Raw genomic sequence first — 25,769 nt, forward strand, 5'->3', positions numbered from 1 at the left:
TCAGTCTTGTCATTTTTACAAAACAGCAATATCTCTAGACTCGTTGGAAAATTACTTCCATGACTGAATCTACCCTGAACTTGAAGAATAAAGCCCTTCAAATTATTTCCATGACTGAATCTACCCTGAACTTGAAGAATAAAGCCCTTCAAATTATTTCCATGACTGAACCTACCCTGAACTTGAAGAATAAAGCCCTTCAAATTATTTCCATGTCTGAATCTACCCTGAACTTGAAGAATAAAGCCCTTCAAATTATTTCCACGACTGAATCTACCTTGAACTCGAAGAACAAAGCTTCCTCTTTATCAAGACCCTCGAAACTGCCACTTTTCGTTAGCAATATTCTCTTCTGCGTCAACCCATTTTGTCTTTTGCAACAGAAACGAAGAACAAGGTTGTGCGAGGTCCTCGTGGTGCACCTTATGCTTCTGCGAGGGTTGTACTTTTCCTGGTGAACGAGCATGAAGGAAAATCGACTCACCCTTTGCGCCTTGCGCTTGTCCGCCCGCTGATTCTGGTGATATATGCGACTGAAATTACTGACGATAACAGGCACCGGTAAAGCGATCACAAGGACACCGCTAAGGGAGCATACACCCCCTACGATTTTTCCCGCGATCGTTTTCGGAACCATGTCACCGTACCTGAAACAGACAAGAAACAAAATCGTGAGGAAAACTGCAAATTTCAATACCACCACAGAGGAAACAATCGAGGGGATGGAACAGGATAGTTGAAGCAATGATAAAGCGAAGCATTCGGCGAATTAATTGACATCACAAATCGCAAATCGTTCGAATTCCCACTTGTACAAAGAGATTGCTATCCGGAGCGAACGGCCCCGGACATCTTGCGTTTCGTAAATTCGCAGACACAGACGGAGAATCTCAGCAAGGTAACGACCACTCGTGAAACCAATTTTCCCAATAAAAGAGCAGCAGATCAGTGCGTCATAAAATCGAGGGTGACACTGTGCTCCGGGCACGGTTTAATTGAAGAACCCCGTACAACTTCTGGCACGTTGTTCGCATAATTTCATAGCTGTTTTACGGCCGAGAGTCCCGCGATGAATCACACGACGCCCGCCGCGATTTATACGATAATTTGCATCGTAAATTCTCGCGAGGAGAAAAGAGAAAGAAAAAGAAGAGATCGCCGGAGAAAGAATAAAACTTAACGGGAGGACCGTTCGAGCAAGATAAAAGGGGAACGAGGAGTGGGAGAAGTTCCATACGAACGGGAAACACTTTCAATTTCTTCCTCGGATCGCGTTAAGCGAAATAAAAATGGTGGAACAAGGGGGAAACGGCACCCGGAAACTCTCGCGACGTCCCGGCCAAGATTACGAGCGTCTCCTCTTCCAGTCGCGATAAAACTTTCTCGCGATTGTACGTGCCTCGAAGAAGCGCGAGTTTTCTCGGCGCGGCGGATTCACTTCTCGGAGCTTCATACATTCTTCCGCGCCGGTAAATTATACCGGGGCCGTCGTGTTATTCGCGATTCTCCATCCTCCGCGAAATGTCTCGAACCGGTCGCCGCGGGGCGCTTCGCTAATTCGATTTATCTCGCGTCGAACGACTTCTTGTTAAGCTTAATGGACTGGACGCCAGTTATTGCTGAAAAACTGCTGATTTTGCTCGATGAGCAAATGAAAACTTGAAATAAGGGACTCCGCAAAATCGAATATCGAATAATATATTGGTCCGAAAAAATTGACTAGAGCTTAATGCGGGAGAATCGCTTTAATTTAAACGTCTTAATTTTACACAACAAATGAGGGAATCGCAAGCGGCTTGAGCGACGCGATCGATCGATTAAACCAAGTGAGGATAACTTACGGCAATCTGGTAAATATTTCAGTGGAATCTATGTTTTGCACGAAACACGGCTTTGCTGAATTTTCATCGACTAGTAAATTATAACGTATCGCGTCCGAACTGGTTATAGCAACCATCGAGTGTTCGTGAGTGCGAGCACTTATGTCATAAACGACACGACCATCTGACGTGGGTTTGGAACGCCATGTCTGACCATGACACCTTATTCCACTGAAAGTGAGAAGCGAAATCTGTCGGACAGTCAACAAACCGCAATCTGATTGTCGCTGCGATCCAATGCAATAATTTCGTAAAATTTTCCAACGACGTATCAACAGACGGGACTTTGTCCGTTGTTGTTTCCAATTTAAAAATATTTGCGAGGTAAAAGGACTTTTGTTTTTCACGCGTTGGGTGTTCTTAAGAAATTTGTTTTCTTCGCGCAGGATTGAAATTTCCAGGTTTCCACGAATTTCCCCGCTTCGATTCTCGTCGAGTCAATTAGTAAACTCGTATATCAACCTTGAGACATTATAGCCGGCTATAGTTTCTCGGTGCATAGCTCTCTGAGGCTTCGCTTCGGCGCTCCGGAGGTATACGTTGTCTTGATTACCGATTATTGTTATTATTATCTTGAAACGTGGGACTGTAGCGCCGTAGATTACAGCGTCGAGCGACAGTTCTATAGAAAATTACGATTGCGTACTGAGGTTGTGTAACAGTATTAACAGAATATCGAATAAATTCGCGAAGAACGGCAACGAATTAATAATAATACAATTAAGAATCAATTTTGAGATAAAACCTTTGCTACGCCGAAGAGAACACTATCTATCGCAATGAAAATAAATGCATCTTTCACCGTCGTGTGTCTGATAATTTAATTCTAATAAAAATTGTTAAAAATTACAGGAACGCAGTCTGGTTCTACAAATTAATGGAAAACAGCCACTTTGTGCGAGCGAGGCCGAGGTCCAAGGAACAAAAAATTTGTTTCGCTGGAGAGAAGGCTCGATGGAAAAGTGATCGATGGTCCTGGAGCGATCGTAGAGGAGAAAAAATGAACGGCGCACCGTTTTAAATGAAAAGAGGATGAATTGGAAGGACTGATCGATGTCGGTAGGGATGGACGAGAAGAGGGAGAACGCTAGAGAGAGAGAGAGGGGGGGGGGAGCCATATTTGCCGCATCGAAAATAACGAGGAACAAGGGCTAGTTGTTCGGCCGCGCCGGTTCAAATGATTCGCGAAAGTGTGCGTGGCCGTTTTCCAACGGAGGATACGATCGACCGTATCGCTGGCGGCCAGGTGTCCCTGTTCCCAGGGAACAGCCAGGCTCATTCATATTTCTCAAACAGGTGTGCAAGACAAACCGCGGGAAACCATGCGTGATCGACTCCCGTGGAAATCCTTTATTCAAACCTGCCGCACCTAATCGCTCCGCTAGTTTCCCGCTCTTCAGTCCGCCCTAACCGCGGAAACGTGACGGCGGGTTACACTTACCCTAATTTCGGAACGCCTGGCGTGAAATTCCGACGCGAATCGCTTTCGTCACGGAGAAAACCAAGCCGAGAGCTGCGCACGCTTTCGACAAACGTCGCCGTTTTCATTTCCGCGGTAATAACGCCGAAGGTAATCGTGATCTTTGATACCAGATTTAGAATTAGATACCACTCTACTTTCTTTCCGCCCCGTACGAATAACAATTGAGCGGTACAAAGTTCTAAATAGACGTGTCTCGCGAATTACTTGAACACCCGGGACAATTTCTCAACACACGGCCCCGTAAAAAGAATTTCCCTATCTTCGCCTACTTCATCGGCCAGAGTTTTACACCCCCGTATACCGTGAAGCCGTTGCACAAGTTGCACGTCACCCCATAAACCGCAAACTGGATCAACGATCGCAACGAGTCGCCTGAAAAAGGAAATATCCTTGCTACGTCTCCTCGGCCGGATATTCGCGCGTGTCCCACCAACACATAATTCAGGCATATACTGCGAAAGTCCTTCCATCAGCCACCCTCTCCTAAAAATTTGATCCTGCTGTTCGAGAATCCCGGTTTACGGTGTCCTCGAGGATCCTCCTCTCGCCTTTTCCCCTTCAGCATTAACCCTAACAGCTCGAGACCTTGCCGCCTTTAAATAATTCCTGCGGCTCTATCTTCCTATATTTTGCCTGCAAAATGGCGGGTGCTGGGACACGCGCGGGACCCGTTAGAGCCACCCCATGCTCCGGGGATGTTCGATAAACCGTAAAAAGTCGGCAAGAAATATACGCGTGTTTTTCCATCGGAGAAACGACCTAGTCCGCCGAGAATTCCCCAAGCTGCCCACCCCCATACGTTTCAATTTCGACCACCGCGGGTACGTCCCCCCCCCCCCCCCATAAAATTACGCGCGTAATCCGGCAAACTCGATACGTTATCGGTCGAACCGCTCTTTCGACCTCTGGCCCCCCTGCAGACGTCATTCGCGGTGTTCCCGATCCGATGGTGTCCGTGAAATAGTCGTCGCCCACAAGCTTCTCCTTTTGTTTATTGCCGATTGCGTCGAACAGTTGAATAAATTCGATTATGACGGCGGGACTGAGTTGCGTTTGTTAATAGAGGCGACCTCAGTTGTTTAACAAGTCGGACACCGTGCGAGTTGTGTTTAGTTCGCGCTGTGTTTGTTCAGCGGATTGCGTCGGTTAATTGTTGCTTCGGGAATTCGGTTCTACGGCGGACGATCGAATTATTAGTGTCGTTGCAAATATTACGAGGAATTCGCGTTACTTGTACCGAACTTGATGTCCTGAATATATGAGGTTATTTTGGTGGCGTTATTTTTTGGTCAGCTGCGGGGATTAATAATCTTTATTGCGAAATATTCGAACAAACAAAATGAATTAGAAAAACATTTGTAGAGTACTTCGACACTAAAAATTACTTCGTTTCACTGGCAAAGTTACTTTACGTTTACATTTGTAGTCGAACAAATGGAGCAAGGACAGCCTAAGGCGAATAAACTGACAATCGTCGGTGAACGAGTAATAAGTAGAACAAGACGGTCTAAGGTCAGACGTGTAGACTATCTGTAATCGAACTAGATTATGTCGGTCCGTGAATGGGAACGTAGATTGCGAAGGTGTACAGCCAGACGGCTAGATTGGAGACTGTGCTACGGAAATCGATGGCTAGACTAGAGTAGAATGAGCAGCATCCTGGCTTGTACGTAGAACATACAGTATATCAACAAGTAAAATAAATAGTGCAAGTTAGGAGAGTAAATGCTATACGAGCCAACAGATAGAATAAATAGAGTGTAGTCGCGGCAAGTAGATTAAGCCAAACAAGAAGAACAGACTCAACCTGTGGCTAGCCAGGTGGAATAAGAAAAACTTATACCCTGACAAGAAGAATTAGGCAGGTTTATGGTCGGACACGTTAAATGTCGTGAACATATTCGATAATCTCCGCCTTGTTCTTTATATAGACTTCTTTTTGCGCGTTATTAAAGGAAAATATTTTTAACACCGACCATGTTATAAATAACGAATAACGTACAGTTGTAACAGTATACTGAAATTGTTATCGGGCTGTTATTTTCGCACGTGACACAGAAAATTCCTGCATAGAAATCGGCTCGTTCCATCGCGAAACAAGCACGGCAAAGAATTGTAGATCATCTACCGCTAATTACCAGAGGCCTGCCGTCGAAATTTCTATTGCGAGTTAGCGAAGGGATTCGGGACATTCGTGACGCGCATGAAAGCGACAGGTAATCGGAGAGAGAGAGAGAGGGGGGAGCGTGTGCAAAGGTAGAAAAAGAATGGGCAGGTGGAATCGGCGACGCGATCGGTATCGGCAAGGCTGGTATCAGAGACAGGCATTCGTCGAGGGAAAAATACGAGGGGTTTGCATGAAAGCTAGGAATCATTGAAACCGAGCCCGGGCGCGATAGGGCGCGACAAGAGGCATAGATTCTCGCGGTCGCAACGTGTTTGCACCGGCACGCATTAGTGGCCGGCGGTTTCCGCGTAATTACACCCGGCGCACCGTGCAGGCCGCATATCTAGGCCGCTGCATTATTAAAAAGAGAAACGTGAGCGCTAATTGGCTGCCGCCGGTAACGCCGCCGCCTCGTTGCCAACACTTTGCGGCAGGACTAAGGAATTCCTCTGACGGACGCATCACTACTCGAGAAACTCCTGCGAAGTTCAAGGAATCTGATTCTGATCAAATTCTGATCGATTTCAACTTCGCGAACTTCAATTTCAATTTCTTGCTAATATTCATTATATTATAATGAATAATATTCATCGATTTACTTCTATTCTGTTCTATTTTGTATGTACACGTTTAATATTGTAATTTATTTGGTGAAAAATAAAGAATATTAGTTACAACAGTCGATGTGTTCTTCTTTCTCCTCCCTGGACATGAATACTTGATGTTAGAATTAAATTAAGAAGAAGAAAAGGAAATTAGAGAAAATTAAGTGTTGTATTAGGAGAAATTTTCGCGCCACCTCTTCTGCTATCATGTTCTCCTAGTAGAAATTCGAAAATTGCGAAATGCGAAAAATTGAGAAAAATTTCGACCGTCTGACTTGACGTTGACTTGTACTACTGAAATTCGTGCCACCTCCTTCGATATCATGTTCTCCTAATACAAAATCTCAATTTTCGGAAAATTTTCGAAAATTCTTGGAAATTTCGACCGTCTGCCTTGTCGTTGACTTGTACTACTGAATTTCCGAGAAATTTTCGAGCGTCTGGCTTGTCGTTGACTTGTACTACTGAAATTTGGATACCTCCTTCGATATCATGTTCTCCTAATACAAAAGTTCAAATTTTCGAAAATTTTCGAAATTTTCCCGAATTTCGGCCGTCCGACTTGTCGTTGACCTGTACCACTTAATTTCCGAGAATTTTCGAGCGTCTGACTTGACGTTGACTTGTACTACTGAATTTCGGATACCTCCTTTGATATCATGTTCTCCTAATACAAAAGTTGAAATTTTCGAAAATTTTCGACATTTTCCCGAATTTCGGCCGTCTGACTTGTCGTTGACCTGTACCACTTAATTTCCGGGAATTTTCGAGCGGCTGACTTGACGTTGACTTGTACTACTGAATTTCGGATACCTCCTTCGATATCATGTTCTCCTAATACAAAAGTTCAAATTTTCGAAAATTTTCGAAATTTTCGGCATTTCGACCGTCTGGCTTGTCGTTGACTTATACTACTGAATTTTCGTGCCACCTCCTTCGGCATCATGTTCTCCTAATACAAAGTTTAATTTTTCGAAAAATTTCGAAAATTTTTCGGGATTTCGCTCGTCTGACTTGTCGTTGACTTGTGTTACTGAATTTCGTGCCACCTCCTTCGCTATCATGTTCTCCTAATACAAAGTGTAATTTTTCGGAAGTGGCACGAGAATTAGAGGAGATTTCGAAATTCAGTAGTACAAATCAACGACAAGTAGGACGTTCGGGAAAAATGGAGTGTTCGATAATTAAATACACAGATATATCTTTTAGTTTCATTGTCTTTATTTATTCCTTGTCGATTTTTACATAAAATGATGTTACTTAAACACCAATACAAATGCTTACGTTAAAGTTACACATTTCTTGAATTAATAAATTGCTGCAAACGTTGGACGATGCGGGACACCTCCGATGAATTATTGGACTCGTAAGAACACTCGGACGTTTTCCGAGCCGGTTTATAATTAAAGGGTTAATGGGATATTGAAATGGGTAATTAGAAATGAATCACTCTGCTGCAATAATAGCGGATATAATTGATTGGTGTTCACGAAGCTGTAAGATTTAGCAAGAACAGGGATAGGGATGGATCTCTCGATGTATATATGTATATAGGTCACCTCAAAGCTGCTCAGTAGAATGGGACCGCCATGGTCAGCCGGAGAAGCTCTTCCGGAATTAGCGAGGTATCAATGCTATCGATCGAAATTGAGTGATTAGACATCTGCCTCGGTAGACAAATGGGTTAATTAGACTGCTGAAGGGGTTAATCGCTCTTGAAACAAAATCTCTCCTATTAAACACTGCTCAATAGAAACGAACAAAAATTAACGTTTAAAATTACAAGTAGAAAAAGTAGAAGTTACTCTGATTCGAAGCGTGTGCCATCAATCGCGAGATCGTAGCTCGTGTCACACTTTTCCTAGAATGGTAGAACCATAATCAGACACGAGGCAAGTGTAGAGGGTCTCGGGGAAAATTTTTGGCGTATCAATCGAATCGATCGCGAACGGGTTGACTCCTGTCCGAGCAAGTGGGTTAATTGGGGGATCGGGTTAGGGCAGAGAGTATGATCGTCGGCCGGGGAAATGTTCGGCGCGGCTAGGAAAATCCGTGGAACCGGGTCGACGTGTTCCAGCGATGTATTCCGAATTAGTTGACGGCACGCCGGCATCCTGTTCCCGCGGGACGGGAACGGGAACGGGAACGGGAACGGGAACGGGAACAAGGATGGGACGACGAGCGACGAGCGACGACCGACGACCGACGGCGACGACGTGCGCGTCCCGGAAGGGCCCACGAAACTGCGACATAATTCGATAAAGCGGGCCGGGGCTGGGCTCGCGACGAGCTTCCAGGATTGGCCCGCTGGCGATGTTCCCATATTACGCACGCTTCCGCTTCGGGAGACCACTTAGGAGATAGCGGCAACACGGCCGCGCAAAAACACCGAGGATCCGACCGAATTATCGCCAGCCGATGGACCCGGTCCAGAATCTTTGTTTTTCGCGACGCCCCGGATCCAATCTGCCCTGCAACATCGGCCGGATCATCGCTAAACTCCTCGCGGAAATCTTCTCGAACTATTCTCAGCTTCTTCGTGCACCTCGGGAGCATCCGGTCGTTGCATACGAAGCGTCGTATTTCTGACACCGGTGTTAAGCGAGCGGAACTATTATTCCGATGAAATATTATTACATGTCAGCATCGATTCTGCTCACGCGTTATACACCGCTGCATCCGTCGAAACCGAGGCGTTCCAGATATTCGTCAACGGGAAAACCGGCGACGTTCTCCGAGTCGGTATAAGAAAAATCGCAGCGAGCAGTCTGAGGTTCCGCCTCGAGGGAGGTTCCGATCGTGACTGTTCGGTGGAAAACGGAACGATCGTAGTCGTCGACTCGGAAAAAGCAGTTCTCTTTCTTCTGTCTTTGTTCTCGGGAGCCGACACCCTCCGTCTATCGGTCGACGAAGAGGCCGAGGGCTTCGATAAAGAAAGCGCGGATAAAGAAATCAGGTCGGGCCTCCGTCAAACTTCCTCTTCTTCCTCTTCTCTTCTTTTTTTATTCCATCTTTTATCCGGCAACGAACGCGACACGGTTTACCAAGTAATTATCCCCGGGGACGGGTTCTTGAAATTTTCATTAAACCGAGGCTGCCTCGATCGAGTCGCTCCTATTTGTTTATCGAATTCTTTCTTTCTCTCGAATCGAGATCCCCCGTTGGTAAAGAATCGAGGGACCAGGCAACGAAACGTTCGAAGGATCGAGTAGATCGTCGAGTTCAACCAACGTTTGATACGCGGCCCGATCCACCGAACTCGCGATGCTTTTTCCGAGACAGTTTTTCCTAGGATCGAGAGCCGTCCTCGGTTTTTGCTCGCGCGGAAAAACCGCGCGGAACGGGAATACACCGGATTTCATTGCGAAAACATCGGTTACAGTTTTGCACGACCGCGCGGAATTAGCTGATAATCGTCTGTACAAGTTCCACATAGTTATCCCAGTGTTTGGTGCGCGACGCAAAAACCGCGAGCCTGAAGAAGTCAATCGATTTTTTCATCCAGTCTGTTTTCCTCCGCAGCTCTCGTTTTCCCTCCGAAGTGTGACGAAACGGCGACAGCAAACAAGTATCTCCAATCCTGATTGTGTTCTCAATTGCGAGAAAAAATTGTCCGAGTCTGCAGAAACTTCTTTTCCACCCACCGCAGGACATCGAGACATCTCTGAAAAAAAATATTTTATTACAAGGCCTCGAAAGATAAAACTTGAAGCTTCAAAATGAGCCTAAGTACATTGTTCCAAGATTTCTTCTTACCGAGTTATGGCAGGTCAAAGATCGCCGGACCGGTCGTTCGTCGAAAGGTGTCACGGAGTGTTCGACGAGAAATAAATTCTGATGTAAAAGCGTGGCGAAACGTGGCAGCCATTTACAAGCCGAGTATCCGGGTGTGTCTTGTACTGCCGTAAAAACGCCAGCAGTCATCTGCCAACACCGGAAACAAGATTCCCGTCGTCGCGAAACGCTTCGAAACGCGATTAGTTCGAGCGGAGACAGCGTTCCCGGGGGATTATTCCCGACACGAGAGTCGCAGACCCGCGTAGGCACGACGGCATCCATTAAAACCCATCGTGGGAACGGCTTAACGAACTTCGGAAAGACGATCGCGCCCTGTAACTCGCTCGAAGCGAGTTTCGAGACTGCCGTCCGACCGAATTCCCTTCGATCTGTTCCGCGGAAAAAACTTTCAATACCCTTCGGATCCGGTTGCTGATCGAATCGATTCCATTTGGACACCTGAAGCTTCCTCAGTGGAGTGAGACGGTATTAGTCGGCCCGAATATCGGATCGAGAATTTAAGCTTTCTAAAAAAAATTGTATACGCAAGAAATATAAAATACTTAACTACGAAGCGCGGGGAGAATACAACTGCTCGAGACAATGAATTCCTCCCGACTGAAACTGAATCCAGGCCATCTCGGCGGACACAAATCCCGAAAACTGAGATCGTTCGAGCAAGAGAAGTCCCTTCTTACGAGCGATCTTTACAAGACAGTAAAACCGCTTCAAACTTTTTACGATTCGAGTCCGGTAGATCCCGAAGGCCGTTTACAAGCGATTCCAACGAGCATCGTCCACTTCCTCCGGCTATGATTGGTCGTTCCGTTAACTTTAACGCGTGCATTTTGCCGCGGTAATAATAGACACGCGGTTGCAGTTCGCCTCGAGCAAAACGAACTGTTTTGTCACGCTCCGAAGACGAATGAAGCCTGCGCGGGCTTTCGCTCGAAACGTTCGTTCGCGAAGGTGACTTCCGTCCTTTGATCTTTATTCGGCTTCCGCGAATCAAAACGGTTAATGCAAATGATTAATCGCGTCGTTAAACGGGAGATTTAACTGCTGAAAATGTTTTTTCATTTCGTTTAATCCTCGGATACGGCTTGTAAAACATTTTCGTTTTGGAACACAAATATCTCAGTCTGAGGATTAAATGGAGAACCAGGCTCTGTCGGATTATTATTGCACTTGTGTTATTCGCATTAATGTACAAGTGTGCAAGTGGATCAAAAGAAGGCTAAATTGAAGGAAAACGATTCGCGCGTCGACGAGACGATTAAACGAATCGAAGTTTACCGTCGTTTGTCCGAGCTCCGTAATTTCCCTCGACGATTCTCCCCCGTTTTCATCGAACTGCAGAACAATAACAATCGAAAGTTATTCCCCCCCCCCCCCCGCAAATTGACGAATAAACGCTCGCGATTATCCCTGCGGGGGGGACACCGTCGACGCGTTTATTGCGCTCGGCCGGCACGCCGAGAGGAATATTTTTTCCTATTGTTCGACGCGAGACAATCGATCCTCCTTTTTGCCATCCGGTCCCGTTAATTGCGTACCGAACACCACGCTCGATCCTCGATAATCTGTTTAATTCCGTCCTACTTTGTCCGAGTCCCTTCATTACGCGGACCCGTGAAAATCCACTTCGCCTCGAACCATAACAAATTTTACGCCACACTCGACGAGATAAGAGAGCATCTCGGAATAATAATTAAACCGGCAATCTTTATGGAGAATCAAATTTCCGCGGGGCGGCTCAACACTAAACCTAAATCAAAACGTTTAATAAGTCAAAATGACCGTTCCAGATCTTTCATTTTACAATTATTGAAATTGTAAAAGTGCTTTCGTGGGAAACGATTAAATAAATATATTGAAGGGAGAATGTTCAATCTTGTCATTTTTATAAGACAACACGTATTAGATGCTTTTAAGGCTCGGTGGGTTTAGCGTTAAGAATGTTTCAGGTACGGAATTAAAGTTGGAATTTCTTCCCGATTCGAATGAATTTTGTACAAATGTACAAATCTTGCGTTACTTTGAAAAATACACGTGAAAATAGTTCCGAGTATAAATGGTGAAGATGATCGAATACATACCGGCGGCGTTGAGTGAGCGCAGTAGAAGGGTCCAGCCACGATCAGACACACCGAGTTCAAGGAGAACGTTCGTCCCATCGAAGGGGACGCGGTTTGCACGCAATTTGTAGCCGGGACACGCGACAGCAACGAGTTTAGAATCTAGCGGGAACCGTGCACGGATTAGGGATCTATCTTTAGAGAAGCCTTCCTTGACGGTCGCCGCGAATGCTCGTCGCCTAAACGCGCGTTAAGCTCGCCTAAAACCTCGGTCCCGTCGACGGACCGTTCGTCGTAAATAACACGTCTCGCGCCGTTGATCGAACCGGTCGATAACTGTCCGGAAACCAGAATCCGCGAAAACATTGATCGCGTCCACAACAATTTTCCGGAAAATTTTGTCAACGATAATGGAACTCGAAACAAAAACGGATACACCCGAAATTTCAACACCGATCCTTGAAACGGTAAAAAAAAAATATGTGGACAGGTTTGATTTCTATTTACTTTACAATCGTCGCTCGGCGATACGCACCACTGTTTAACAACACATCCCTCGAATATTGTCGAAGCAATATTTTAATCCGCATAAATAATCACACAAGGCTGCTGTTCACGATAATTACCCACAGCGATACCATTGGTTCATTATTTATTACAGTACCGTTCGCGATTCGTGTCTGATGCGTATTTAAATTTAATCGTAAACACACAAACTTGCGATTCATTGTGCGTGTTGAACAGTCAGAGATTTCGTTGCTCGAATATGGTAAACACTGGTAGCCATAAATACGTGCGAAGCGTTTATACTAAACCCAGATTTATAAACAGGAAAATCAGGGCACCGGTTTTAGAGAATAATCATCACCTGATCGATCATCGTCAGCAATTATCCAACATTCCCCATTGTCTTTTCGATTTACAGCTACTTAAAAGATTTTTCCGACTCCGAACGAATTGTTTCCAAACGATCGATGAGCGATTCTTCCTGAACGATTACGATCGTTTACCGTCATTACGGGAATCATCGCGTCGTCGAATGAATACCTCGAAACGTTGAACATCCGTCCGCGATGAATGCGTGAGAGAGGTGCTCGGCGTCGATTGGCCCGATCAATTTTTCCGAAAATGGCTCCGAGGGTTCGCGAGCCTCTAATTAATCCCCTTTATTATAGCCCGAGTCGCAGCTGCGAGAGGAAAATTCGTTGGAGGCCCATTCATCCGCCCGATCTCTCTCATTATTCTTTTCTTTTTTATTTCGCGCCCCGTTTCTTCTCGCGGTCACGCTAACGACCGAGTCTAATGGATTCGAATCTATTTCGACGGGGGTGGAAAATACATCCCCACGTTCACACGGTATTTTTAAACAGTGTTTCCGTCTCTGCGTAGCATTTAATTTCGGTGGAGAAAAGTTTCCACGAATAGAACCCAAAGTCTAAAACAACGTTAAAATATTTAGCTAATAAAGGGCTCGCAGCACTCGGGCTGATTTCGCGAAAGTGGAGCGCGTTCGCGAGATTATGCACAATTACCTGGTTTCTCCCTTCTCCGGGGGTAGTCCGAGACACGTTTCGAAATTTTCCCACGGCTCGACAGAGGCGTTTCCGGTGCGACGACGCATTTAGCCGCGCGCGGCGACAACGCCGGCCAGGAAATGTTTCCCATCTCTTTTAATTTTATGACACTTTCATTACGCCGGCCGCGGCCGTTCCATTTGCGGCCGATGGAAACGGACCGGCCTCCTCTCCCGCAAGCGTAGCGCAGCCGAGACGAGCCGAGCCGAGCCGAGCCTGTCCGCAAACAAAGCTCGAGGAGCGATCCGCGCTCCGTTTTTATCGAGCCGGGCCGCGTGTGCCGCATTATCAAACGAGAACTGTGGCCGGCAACGAGATGCAAACACTTGCTTCGCGATCGATTTCTACCCCCACCATCGATGCTGCGGAAAATACGGTCGATTCCTTTTTTCGCACGATTTTCAAGCAACAAAACGTATTCGAACACCAAGTTACGGGCTCCTCAAATTTAGGGCTCCTCAAATTCAGGGCTCCTCAAATTCAGGGCTCCTCAAATTCAGGGCTCCTCAAATTCAGGGCTCCTCAAATTCAGGGCTCCTCAAATTCAGGGCTCCTCAAATTCAGGGCTCCTCAAATTCAGGGCTCCTCAAATTCAGGGCTCCTCAAATTCAGGGCTCCTCAAATTCAGGGCTCCTCAAATTCAGGGCTCCTCAAATTCAGGGCTCCTCAAATTCAGGGCTCCTCAAACTTGCGGATCCTCAAATTTAGGGCTCCTCAAATTCAGGGTTCCTCAAATTCAGGGCTCCTCTAATTCAGGGCTCCTCAAATTCAGGGCTCCTCAAATTCAGGGCTCCTCAAACTTAAGGCTCCTCAAACTTAGGGCTCCTCAAACTTAGGGCTCCCTAAACTTAGGGCTCCTCAAATTTAGGGCTCCTCAAATTTAGGGCTCCTCAAATTCAGGGCTCCTCAAATTCAGGGCTCCTCAAAAGTTAAGGCTCCTCAAATTCAGGGGGATTCAGAGTAACAGAATAGGAGCTGTAATCACCAGGTTCGTAAGCTCGAATATTGCAACAGTGTTTCTTGTTCAGAACGCTTCCTAACATCTGCGTTCTAAAACCGAATAAATAGTAATTGAAATGTCTCTCCAAGAGAAATTAGAATGTAGAAAAAGTATTTGTTTTTGGATGGTGAAACGAGATTGCGAAAGTGGAGTGGTTCCGGTGGTCTCGCAGAGGTTTTGCACGCGCCGTTTGTCCCGCATCGAGGCGCGACGGATCCGTCGTCGACCGGCGAACAATCGAATTCGATCTACTTCCGGAAGTTTTCGCGCGAACCGCGTATTTTAGCGAGCGTGACGCGTGTCCGGCTGTGTTTCCCGAGGTCCCGGCAGGCGTCGAAGCCAGAGACTCTGCCCACCGGGATGCAACGAGGATCTATTAAAAGACGAGAATTCCCCTCTCTCTCTCTCTCTCTCTCTCTCTCTCTCTCTCTCTCTCTCTCTCTCTCTCTCTCTCTTTCTCTCTCTCTCTCTCCAGATCGGGGTTGGACAGTTCGAGTTGTACGAAAATAAAGCGCATTCTCACCGTGAGAGCGGAGGGAACGCGTGTCCGCCTCGTAATCGCCGCGTGACACGCACGGTGTCGCCGTGACACGCGACCAAATCGATCCCCCTGGTCGACCGGGAACGAGGAAATCGGTGACAAATTAGGTCAACGGGCTAAACGGATTCCTTGGCCGATCCCGGCACCCGGCCCGCATTAATCACGACCAGCCATATTTCCATAAATTAGCGCGGAAGCTGGTAATAAGGCGCGCGCAGACGGATCGCTTTTTAATGGTCCTCTTTTCTCTCGGTCTCCATTATCCTTATTTCAATTGTCCGACGTGTCCTGCGAGTCACACGATCACAGGTGTCAAAATCGGAAATTTCCTATAGATAAAGCGCGAACACTATCGCTGTTACTCGAGTCGACTTTTTGAAACACTTTGTCCAGAAACTTACTAATCTACTAATAGCCTCAGCATCGCATTAGAATCGAGCACCGTACCGTTGCAACAACAGAATAATATTTCCAATAAAAACATTTACCTTCTCAGGTAGGGGTGTGTTTGTTTTGAAAGCATAACACGCAATTTTGAACAGCGGCGCGCGCATTAAATCTCCCCCGCTAATCGTCCGTCCAGTTAGCTCGGTAATTACCGTATAACTTCATTGTCCTTCTCTCTAAAACGCTTCGCTAACGTGCTGTATAATTTTCGAAGCGAACCGCGCGTTACCGCTTCAACGAAACCGTACCGATAATAATAGCGACACCTTCAGAAATATGTTTAGCAAAAATTTATAATGCTACGGTCTCGGGTTCCGATGTGAATCGAGATCGCCTAAATCATTTCCTAGGGCCATTTGATGTTCGAAGTGGATTAAGCCGTCTCTGGATCGGACGACGAATTTCCGACATAATCGCGAGAAATGGGAGACGGGACACGTAATCAGCCGCGCTTCACTCGGCACAATGAATGAATATTCGAGGGAACCTCGCGGCCAGATAATTCCGCGAACAGATTAGGAATAATTGGGGGCGGCGGGTCTGCCGATCATCCCCCGTCGGCGAACTACCATAAGCGGCAACGCGCGAGATGCGAACTTCCTGGTTAATCGGATAATAGGCACCCGGAAAGGCGAGCCCCTTTCCTGACGAGAATCCGAAGCGACGACGGAGCCTCCGAAAATCCGACAGACTTCACACGGAACACCTCCCCTCGTTTCATCCCCTAAAATCTACTTTGACGCTTGCAAAATAACGCGACAGATTTTTTTGACGCCGAACGAATCAACGCATTAATTTTAAACTTTGCGGACTGATTTATCAATCTCTAGAGAATATACATATTTTTTTTTTATATCGAAATAGTGACTCTTCCCGAAATTATAGTCGTCCAATCGGAGCCCTTTATGGGACCAAGAATCACGTCGATTTGGAACATTGCGGATAGACGCCCTTTGGGATTTTTTTAAAAAAGAAACTGATTGTCACATTAATGTAAAACCTTATGGTAACGTTCGTCGATCTTTATACAACATTAGAAATATTTTCTGTGCGCAGGAATAATGATCGAGAACCATGCCGATTGATCCGAAGAGAAGCTCGAGGGTGCTTTACGAGAGATTGAAAAGTCGGAGAGATTTGATCGTTTTGATGAACGTACTATTGTCCGGGCCAAAATAGATTTCGGGTATCGGGCGAGGAGTTTCGAAAACAGATTTTCGAAGTCGCGGTTCCACGGTACGCGGAGAGCTCGAGCAAATCCTTCATCAGGAAACTGATAAACAGCGATCAAGACCGCGATCGTCGTGGAAGCTATTTGGGTCATCGGTGACGAAGCAGTTGCAAAGTTAGCCGAAGGGCAGAGTAAACAGCAACCCCCTCGTCGTCTGAAGGGTTTAACGGAAGATTGTTTACGGCGTGACACGCGCGATTGATCGAGGAGAGCCAACGATCCATGAACGAGCGGCTTCCATGCGGATAGTGAAGATCGAGGGAGATCCTAATCGAGACTGAGGACACACCGATCATCCTGCACACGTGCGACACGACTCAAAATTCTCCTGATCATGGCGAAATTATTTTCGCTACACGACCCACTTCGAACATGCTTCTCTAGGTTCACTGTTAATTGGCTCCTGGAATTAATGTAAAAATTCTTTTTCTCTTGGAAATTCTTGGATTTCCCTGGTTCTCCTAGCAATATTTCACTTGGAATTGCTTTTTGCGCAACCAGTGTCCAACCCAACATTAAAAACGCAGTTTGTCTGTCACGATCGGAGGTTAAAAATTTCCGGAACGGCGCAAACCTCAACGATAAATTATTCGAGTCGAGCCGAATTCAATTATTTCGGTTCGACCGTTTTCCAGGAATCGAAGAGTCCGAACACTTTCCGCGAATCAAAGAGTTCGCGTGTTTTCCGAGAATTAGTGTGTTAGAATAGTTTCCGGGGCTCGTATAGAATATTTTAAGAATACGGCCCCAGGCATTGTAGAATTCAGGAATCGATCGTAGCCATGAATGTTTCATCGACGCCGTAATTTTCCCTCGGCAGAATTTTCACGGTGGCATCACATTTTGTGGAATAATAAATTATCAGGAAGCGACCACCCGAACGAATCACTTTGATAAGGGACCCGGGTTAGGGTTAGGCGGAACGACCAACGAAAAAGTATGGCCGTGGAGTCGTGCACCTGAGTCGCGTAAGCTCTGTCTTGTCTTTCTCGCACGCCGGTGATACAGCCTTCGCTATTTCCGACGCGAATGCAAACACTATTTATAAATGTTCACGCGCGTTCCACCCGCGACCTTACGATTATTGTGCGGAACCGAAAGGGAGGCGTAAAATGCCGAAACTCTAGGCGAAAAGCGTTAACCTTTGAAAATTTCGCGATGTTGACGTTGCGTAAACAATAAAGCGGTTGCGTAAACGCGATCTCGCGCCGATCGCTACAATCGTGGACATATTTGCAACTGTCGAAACTCTGACGTGATTACCTCTGGGAACGGGCAAAATCCAATAAAACTGCAGACAGTGGCTAAGAATAAATACACATTATCGCAGCGTGATCTCCATTTCTCTTTTCCAGCGTTCGACGGTACCGGCAGACATTTTGTTTAATAAACGCGCAAAACACGTGAGAACAGATAATTCCGAGGCTCCGAGGCGCAGCCAAGCAAAATAATTGAACGTTTTAGCAGCACAATCTAGAAATTTATAAAACGATTTCACCTTTCGCCGGCTCGTTTCGCTGCGGTTTCATCCGTAGTCCCGGGGCTCTCTCGCGTCCAATTACGCGTAATAAAGACGAGCTAATATAATAATCATAATTTCCACTTCGGAGGGTGTCGAGAGCTTGAAAAGGATCCTCGGGAAGAGGGAAAATGGGTATATCCCGCCGAAATAGAGTCGGAGATCGCGGCGTAATTTTTCCCCGGCCTCGGAGAGAATTCCCGTTTAATTTTCCTCCTCCGAGGAAGAGGCTGCTCTCCTCTCCCTGCGGTTCTACGCCTTTGTACGGTTAGCAGCCGCTTTAACGACGGTGTAATAACCACGTTCGACGAGCCAGAATGATCAGTAAAGGGCGGTGGAGACCGTCGCTCGGAAAGTTGACGGGGTCGGGTTTACGTGGCTGGGAATTCAAATGGAATCGCCAAGTCTCGTTTTCCCCCGTCCCGTCCCTATCATCGATTAACCCTATTCTCTGTCTCTACCCCGTTTATCACCCTCTCTCGCGCGCAACCCCCGCGATCCCCTGCGATCTCATACTCCCGGCCACGTATCACCGAATTCCGTCATAATTCCCCCCGAGCATCTCTCGCTGTCGCATAAATCCTCCGATAGATACCATCCGATCGAAAAGTTTCTGTCTGCTCTCGCCAGATAACCGAACCGCGAATTTTGATCGCTCGTCCCGTACCGCTTGCTCCAATTTGCACCAATTTTATCGGGATTTTATTTTTACCGATACTGAAAACACACGACACCAAAGTATAAGCCGGAATCAGATCTTTCGAGAATTTTCATTTAACAGCGGAACGAAACGTAGAACGATCAGAGCCGGAAAGCGAATGAATCATTCCGAATAAAGTCACGCTACAAAAGACGCTAAATTTAATAAAAAACGGCCGTTCGAGATGGAAATCTGATTGCGAAGTAGAGTCCCGAGAGAACGAGAAAAGGGGAGAAACCTTTGGTCTGAGATTACAAAGTGACATCTTTTTCCCGGGAGCAATTAGTACCCTATTAATACCTTTTTAACATACATACACACATATATATATATGTATATATTAATTATCGATGGAAGAGAAGCGCGATAATCAGATTCGAAACGCGAAGAAGAAAAAAGAAAGGAGGGAACACGGCGAGGGAACAATCGCACGCCGTCGGGAAATTTAATTAACACGATGACTCGACTCGGCCCAGCTTCCGTTCCACTGGCATGTTTAATTAATAATATGTTTAATTAATAACCGGCGCGTCGGATTCGCAGCTCCGGCTCCCCGACGTCTCGCAATTGGCCGCTTCTAATTATTGCCAGGGCAAGAGTGATTGCCGATCGAAACGAGCCGCCTTCTCCGGCGAAATTCCCTGGGGGCGGGAATTGCTAATCGTTCAAATTCTAAAATCGATAAAATTCAAAATGGAGGTCTGTCGTCTGAGAACTCGGCGAAAGTGAAAGCTCGCAAAAGCAGAATAAGATTAAAAAATAAGAAAGAAACCTTGCGCGCAAGGTTCGAAAAATTAGAAGCGGATATCGTTATCCACGGAGGCTCAAGTTGACAATCTCGGGTGACGATAATTTAAAAGTTTAGATTAAATTTTCGATCGATCCGACCGGCAAGTTGAGCGAAGAATCTCGTTTGATCGCGATTCCGGTCCGACGGCGAGGGGAGGGGAGATCGACTGGCCTAAGTGATTCATATTCGTTAGCATAATCGGTCGAGGGCCGCCCGGGAGATTTCCGTTCCGCGGGAACTTCTTAATTACTCGAAACTTAAGCAATTATCGCGGCCGGGTTAACCGCGCGTGTTAATCGCGTTGCGTGCGCCGCGTCGGCTTGGCGGCGTAACAACCGTTTAATGCACGGGGGCAAGATGTCGTGACAGTGATCCGAGATTACGTCGGTGTGTGTGCGGCTATCGCGTGAACTTTTCTTTTCTGAATCGCGTGATTAATTTCGCCCGGGCCGGGAAAACGGTTCCGGCCGGGGGCCGTACACGTGTTGCCAATCTGTTCAATCTGTTCCGAACACACCTGATCGAACAACGCTCCCCCGCGCACCCCTCTTTCTGCAACCCGACACCCCTCTATATTCGACTCGTAGAACGATCAACAAGTCTCGAGACCCTTATCCAACGCTTTCCCTTTGTCCTCGGGTTTTGTTCCGTCCACCATTTTCATTTCCGAGCAACCTCACATAAAATTTATTGATACATTCCGTAGGGTGGAAAATTAACCCTTAGCAATTGCTGTATCATTCAAAATGTTTTCAAAATTACTAAATTTGTTTGTATTTAACACTAGGTTTACGGGACCCGTCAAAACGACGGGTTTTAATATTTTTAAATTAAAAATATTAAGATTGTAAGGATGCATAGATCAGACATTATTTAGCAAGTTTATTTCTTTGCGTATATATTACTTTAAAAATATTGCTAAAATTTTGGGTAGCACGTTGTTGTTATTTTTATGAAGTGACGCAAAATATTCACTTTTAGTGCTCCGTAAACCTAGTGTTAATAAATGACTAAACATTTCAGTATTCTAGGAGTAAATTGCACGATTCTCGTATGTATAACATGAAAAATGTATATATAGAAGGGAAATATTCTAGATCGGAAGAAATGTTTTGTTTTGGGGGGGGTTAAAATAGCTTCGAGTGCAAAGGGTTGACATAGGCGTCCGAAGAATGGAATTATTATTTTAAATATAAGAAAATGATAAGCAGCGGACTGTAGCTTGTGCTTCCTTAGATGGCCGCAGGAGATGCTGATTTTCCACAAAGATTTGCAGCAATAACCTCGCGCTATGTTTCATGCGACTATTAACACGGCCCAAGTTGTTCACATATTTTTACACCGTTCTAGTCTTTAATCTCGAAAACATTGATTGTCGAATCAGAAGAAAATGCCAACCCTCGGGACCGCGTTCGACTCATTGAACACGAGACGTTCGGTTCTATGGTTAATCGTTGGTTAAGGTCACTTGAAGGTCACATGTTATATTATTCATAGACGAACGCGCAATAATTTTAGTTCTATTCTGCACTTTAGATCTCTGCCATGCAGATTCGCCTTTTTTTCCGGAACACCGATGATCTACGCGGCGCTTTACGCGTTTGAGGTTTCTCTTTACGCGATAAACAATGTCCGGCCCCGATTTACGAGGATTTTACGCGATCTCATTTCGCGTTGTTCCGTTTTTTATCTTCCATTATTGGCGATTACTTGCCAGCGTGCATCGCGTTCCTTCTAAAACCGCTGGTTTCTCGTGGTCCCTTTTTACACCGGGTTTTCTACCGCGCGAAACAGCGGACAACTCGCATAACTCGAGGGACAACTTCGATACTAAATCAGAAGCACGCGTGCAGGTATTATAATCTCCGTTTCGCAGAATCGCGGAGCGAAATTAGCAGCCAGCATCGAAATCACCCTAGTCCCGCAACAATTCTCGAGAAAACGAGAAAGAGAGATTCGTCGCGATACTAATCGGCTCTATTAGTTTCGCAGGAAGTAATTTAACGGGGTCGCGCGCGATTCCAACGAAAGCAGAATTAAGTGCCGATTTACGGGACGATAAAGCGGACAGGGGTGTGATCGCGCGTAATCAGCCATAGCATGATGCGGAATTAAAGGGATCTCGGGTTGTTTCGGAATTAAAGCGGAAAAGGGAAAGGGCGAAAGAACGGGAGAGAGGCCGGGGGCCACGGATTTATGGCTGCGGAGGCTGTAAACGGCCCGAGGAGCCGCGCCAGAGACTGCGTTTAATTAAATATTACCTCCGCCGATTCCACGGCCGGCGAAAAATCATGAACTCTCTCGCCTCTTGGCCTCCGGAAATTAATTAAATGTTTATCGCGCGGATATGATGCTTCATGAGCAGCAGAACAGTCTCTCTCCGGCTATTTCTGGTTCAGCTTCCGGTTTCGGGGAAAGGTTGCCGAACAAATTGAAACGTTTCCCAATTTCCGGCAGAAATATTTCCCGCGGTCTCCTGCTCGATATCCCTAATTTATTGGATTCGCGATTTTGCCGCTTTGTTAATCTGCCGGGCTCCGAAATTCCGCACAATTAAATTCATTCGATAAAATATCACCACGAGTTTTTCGAATTCTCCCCAATTAAAACGTCTCAAACGTTTACGAAAAAAAAAAAAAAAATGCCAGGCGACGGATGCAAAGGAGGGAGGTTTCAAAAAATCTCGAGAAAACGGAAAAGAGAGTCTCGGAGCGAAAAGGCTCGACGATCGAGTAATATTCGCGGGCGTTTAATCGGACGTGATTTTTTTCTGGATAATTACCGGCACGAAACGCTCGCCCGCGCATATACGGCAAGGTTCGCACACCTGAAAGGCAACCGGTGGAAAGTTTCGGGCTGGCTCCAAGTCGACTTCACTTTGTTAGGAATGACCCAGTTGCTCGGCCGCAACGCGGCTCTCTCCCGATTATCGCGGTAACTTCGTGTAAAGGCCCCGGACAGAAATGTCTCCGACAGAAATTCCCGGACCCCTGACTCGCCAAAGTCTCTTCCGGTCGAACGGGACTACCAATTTAATTCTTTTAATTCTCGGCCGACGTCCCGTTTCAATCACTTTCAAAAGAGCTCCCAATTTGTTAAAAAGTTGAAACGCCCGCTGTCGTCCACGTGTGTTCCTCGTCTCTGCCAAATGGCACCGCCGTGAGTCTAATTTCCAGCTTTGTTACATTGAGACTCCATAATCCTGTGTTATCCGCGACATAAAATAAAATATCTGGAGTTATGCGAGAATGTGTGAATGGTACTCACGCCACCGTTTAACCCTTGAATGGTCGCTGTGACCATTTGTAGATTTTGATTTTGTGTCGCTGTGGAACGGAATCGATTTCCATTTTCCAGTCGGACAGAAACGAACGTTGACCGTGCTAGTCGAGTTCCCGCATTTTTTTAGTCATTTCGGGAGTCGAAATTTTGTTTCCCAAGCCGTCGGACGGTTTTCGATAACGGTTCGCCACGCAGAAGCCCGTTTTGGCCGTGTTCCAAGCCGCCGGAACGCGGCACCTCGGAACCGGAAGCGGACGTGCAGCGCACTGTGGGAAAGTGCGCGAGATTCGGCTCTCCTTGAACCGCTAATCAGTAAATTCTAATCATTCCGATGTTTTCTAATGACTGCGCCGTTCGCCAGGAATCCTTGCTCGTCGCGACGTTTCAGGAAGTGGAAGCACGCAAACACATTCCATTTGTTTTTGCCCGAGACGCAGGACCCCAATCGATAAATTCTATCGTTTCTAGGTTTTACAACGACTGCACCACTTGCCCCCCACTCTGTCTACCACCGTAAACAAGCTTATTTATTTCTAAATTAAGTAATCCCCACTTTTCTATTAAAAGCAATTCGAATTTGATCCGCACCATTGCTGAAACCACCAATTCGAAAATTCGGTCGCAACTTCCCGCGAGTCTCAAATTTTCCAACAGACCGCGAACGCTGCCCCTACCGTTCTAATTAAATATGACACCCGACCTCGTAACTTTCGAGACAGTCTAATTCCGCAGCCCTTTTTCAACCCAACTGCCCCGCGACGGGGTAGGGGGTTGGTCGACCGTCATTGGGAAAACTTTCATTGAAAAGTCGAGCGGTAAACTTCGAACAAAAACAAGAAGCCCCGACATTGGCCGTTTTTGTTTACCGCGGTTCCGGGATTTACGACGCGTTGTTTTCGACGATCTCGCTTTTCTCGCTCCTGCCAGTTGAAAATAATGCGAATGTGTTTTGTAAATTTTCTAAAGGTCCGCTGTTTTGCAATCCACCGTAATTTCTACCGTAACACATACCGTAATAAATTATTGTAAATTCCTCTGGCCAGGTGATCAATTGCGATTGGTTAACGAAGGACAGGGACGACACCTCGAACAATAATAATCTCTCGATCCGGGTCTCTCCAGTTCCGAAGCACGTGATCTTCGGAGAGCTTATTATCGTTTACGGTCGACTAAAAATAAGCGTCGGACGTGACATTTAACGGTCACTCGCTCACGAAATAAACCCGACACCCGCGGACAAACATAATTGCCCTTTCTCATTAGCCTCTTTTACGGTTTACGGTTCGGTCGGTTTCGCCGGCGGCTGCCATAACCCGCCGGGAAGAGATCAGAATAAATTTCAAGGGGCGAGAGAGAGAGAGAGAGAGAGAGAGAGAGCACACGTTTCTCCTCGAAGGAGATTTATTTTCGACGGGGGTAATTCGTGTTTTTGACGGCGGCGAATATTTTTAATGGAACCTTTTAACGAACGATTTGATTCCCGTCTTAAAAACCGTGGTTAAAAGAGGGACGTAAAATTTTTTTCCACGGTGAACGACGGCCAAGGATTGTATGTTTGTCTCTCTCTCTCTCTCTCTCGGGCACCTGAGTGCTTTCAGAAATAACGGTCTGGTTAATAAAAATCAGCGAGGATCGAGCGAAAAACATTAACCAACAACATCTGCCGCGCGCTGCAATCTTCTAATTCTGTGTGCGCACGGATCGTTGTTATTCTACGTCGCGAATGCATAAATCGAGAACGTCTCGTTCGCTCGAGCTTAGCTTATTTTTATCGGGAAATCACTGTTGCTGCTTTGATAAAAAACTGTTTACCCGGACCCGCAGAGTATTAATAGGGTCTCGCGATGCACGACACGGAACACGTAAAAATAATCGGACATGTTTCATTCGGAATATTCGTGGAAAGGACGGAATTATTCGAAATATCGCGTGTTTTCCAATGAATGATACGCGCGGTCGCTCAGAGTTACGATCGCGGAGCAACGCGTTCAGACACCCTGACAAGTTTATGCAATTTTCGGCGTGAAAAATGAAAGAACGATACTTTCCTCGTCATAAAAACTTCGAGAATCGTGTCTGCGAAACGAATCGGTGTGATTCAAAGCGGAACAATTTTTCGGATCTAAGAATGTCAATGCACCGCCCTGACCTTATTAAAAATATTGAAGAAAGAAACATTTCCGTCCAGCTGATTTCACTTGGGGCAGATGCGGTTTTCGTAAAATTTTTCTCCTGGATTTCTAAATAGTTTTAGTGGTTTTAGTTGTAGAGCACAGTTGCTACAGGTATCGAACAGCTAAAAATCTCTAAAAGACCATAGGAGGCCTCTGTGAATCGACGGGGGATTCGGAGATCGCGACCGGTGCACGCTGGGAGTCAATAAATCGGCACAAAGCGGAGAAATTCTAGAATCGAGCGAGCGTGGAGTAAGGAACGACGCGCCTCGAGCATTCGAGTGTCGATTTGACAAGCAAGTGTCGAGACGGAGGGAAGCAAGGGGTGGAGAGCGATCAGGATACCTGCGAGGATCGGATCCTCTAACATGGCCCCCCGGGGCGTCGCTTTCGAAAAGGTCGAAAGGTCGAATAAGAGGAAAACGTCACCCCTATCTTTCATCTCCAAATTTTATACACAGCAAGTTCGACACCTACACTACAACCTGGTAATTCAACAAACTTTTTCGGTCACTTCGTTT

At 46.2% G+C, this 25,769-nt stretch overlaps 1 protein-coding gene across 10 annotated transcripts in view; it reads right to left on the minus strand.

The window, feature by feature from the left end:
• Nucleotides 1–25,769, minus strand: part of Shal (potassium voltage-gated channel protein Shal) — a 139,134-nt gene that overhangs the window by 86,320 nt on the left and 27,045 nt on the right. For all 10 annotated transcript variants that reach the window (XM_076802638.1, XM_076802639.1, XM_076802629.1 and 7 more), the window contains exon 2: nucleotides 485–647. In XM_076802638.1, coding sequence (XP_076658753.1) covers nucleotides 485–647 — 163 coding nt within the window. The remainder of the gene's footprint in view (nucleotides 1–484; nucleotides 648–25,769) is intronic.

This window comes from Halictus rubicundus, chromosome 17, assembly GCF_050948215.1.
Source record: "Halictus rubicundus isolate RS-2024b chromosome 17, iyHalRubi1_principal, whole genome shotgun sequence".
Classification (NCBI taxonomy): domain Eukaryota; kingdom Metazoa; phylum Arthropoda; class Insecta; order Hymenoptera; family Halictidae; genus Halictus; species Halictus rubicundus.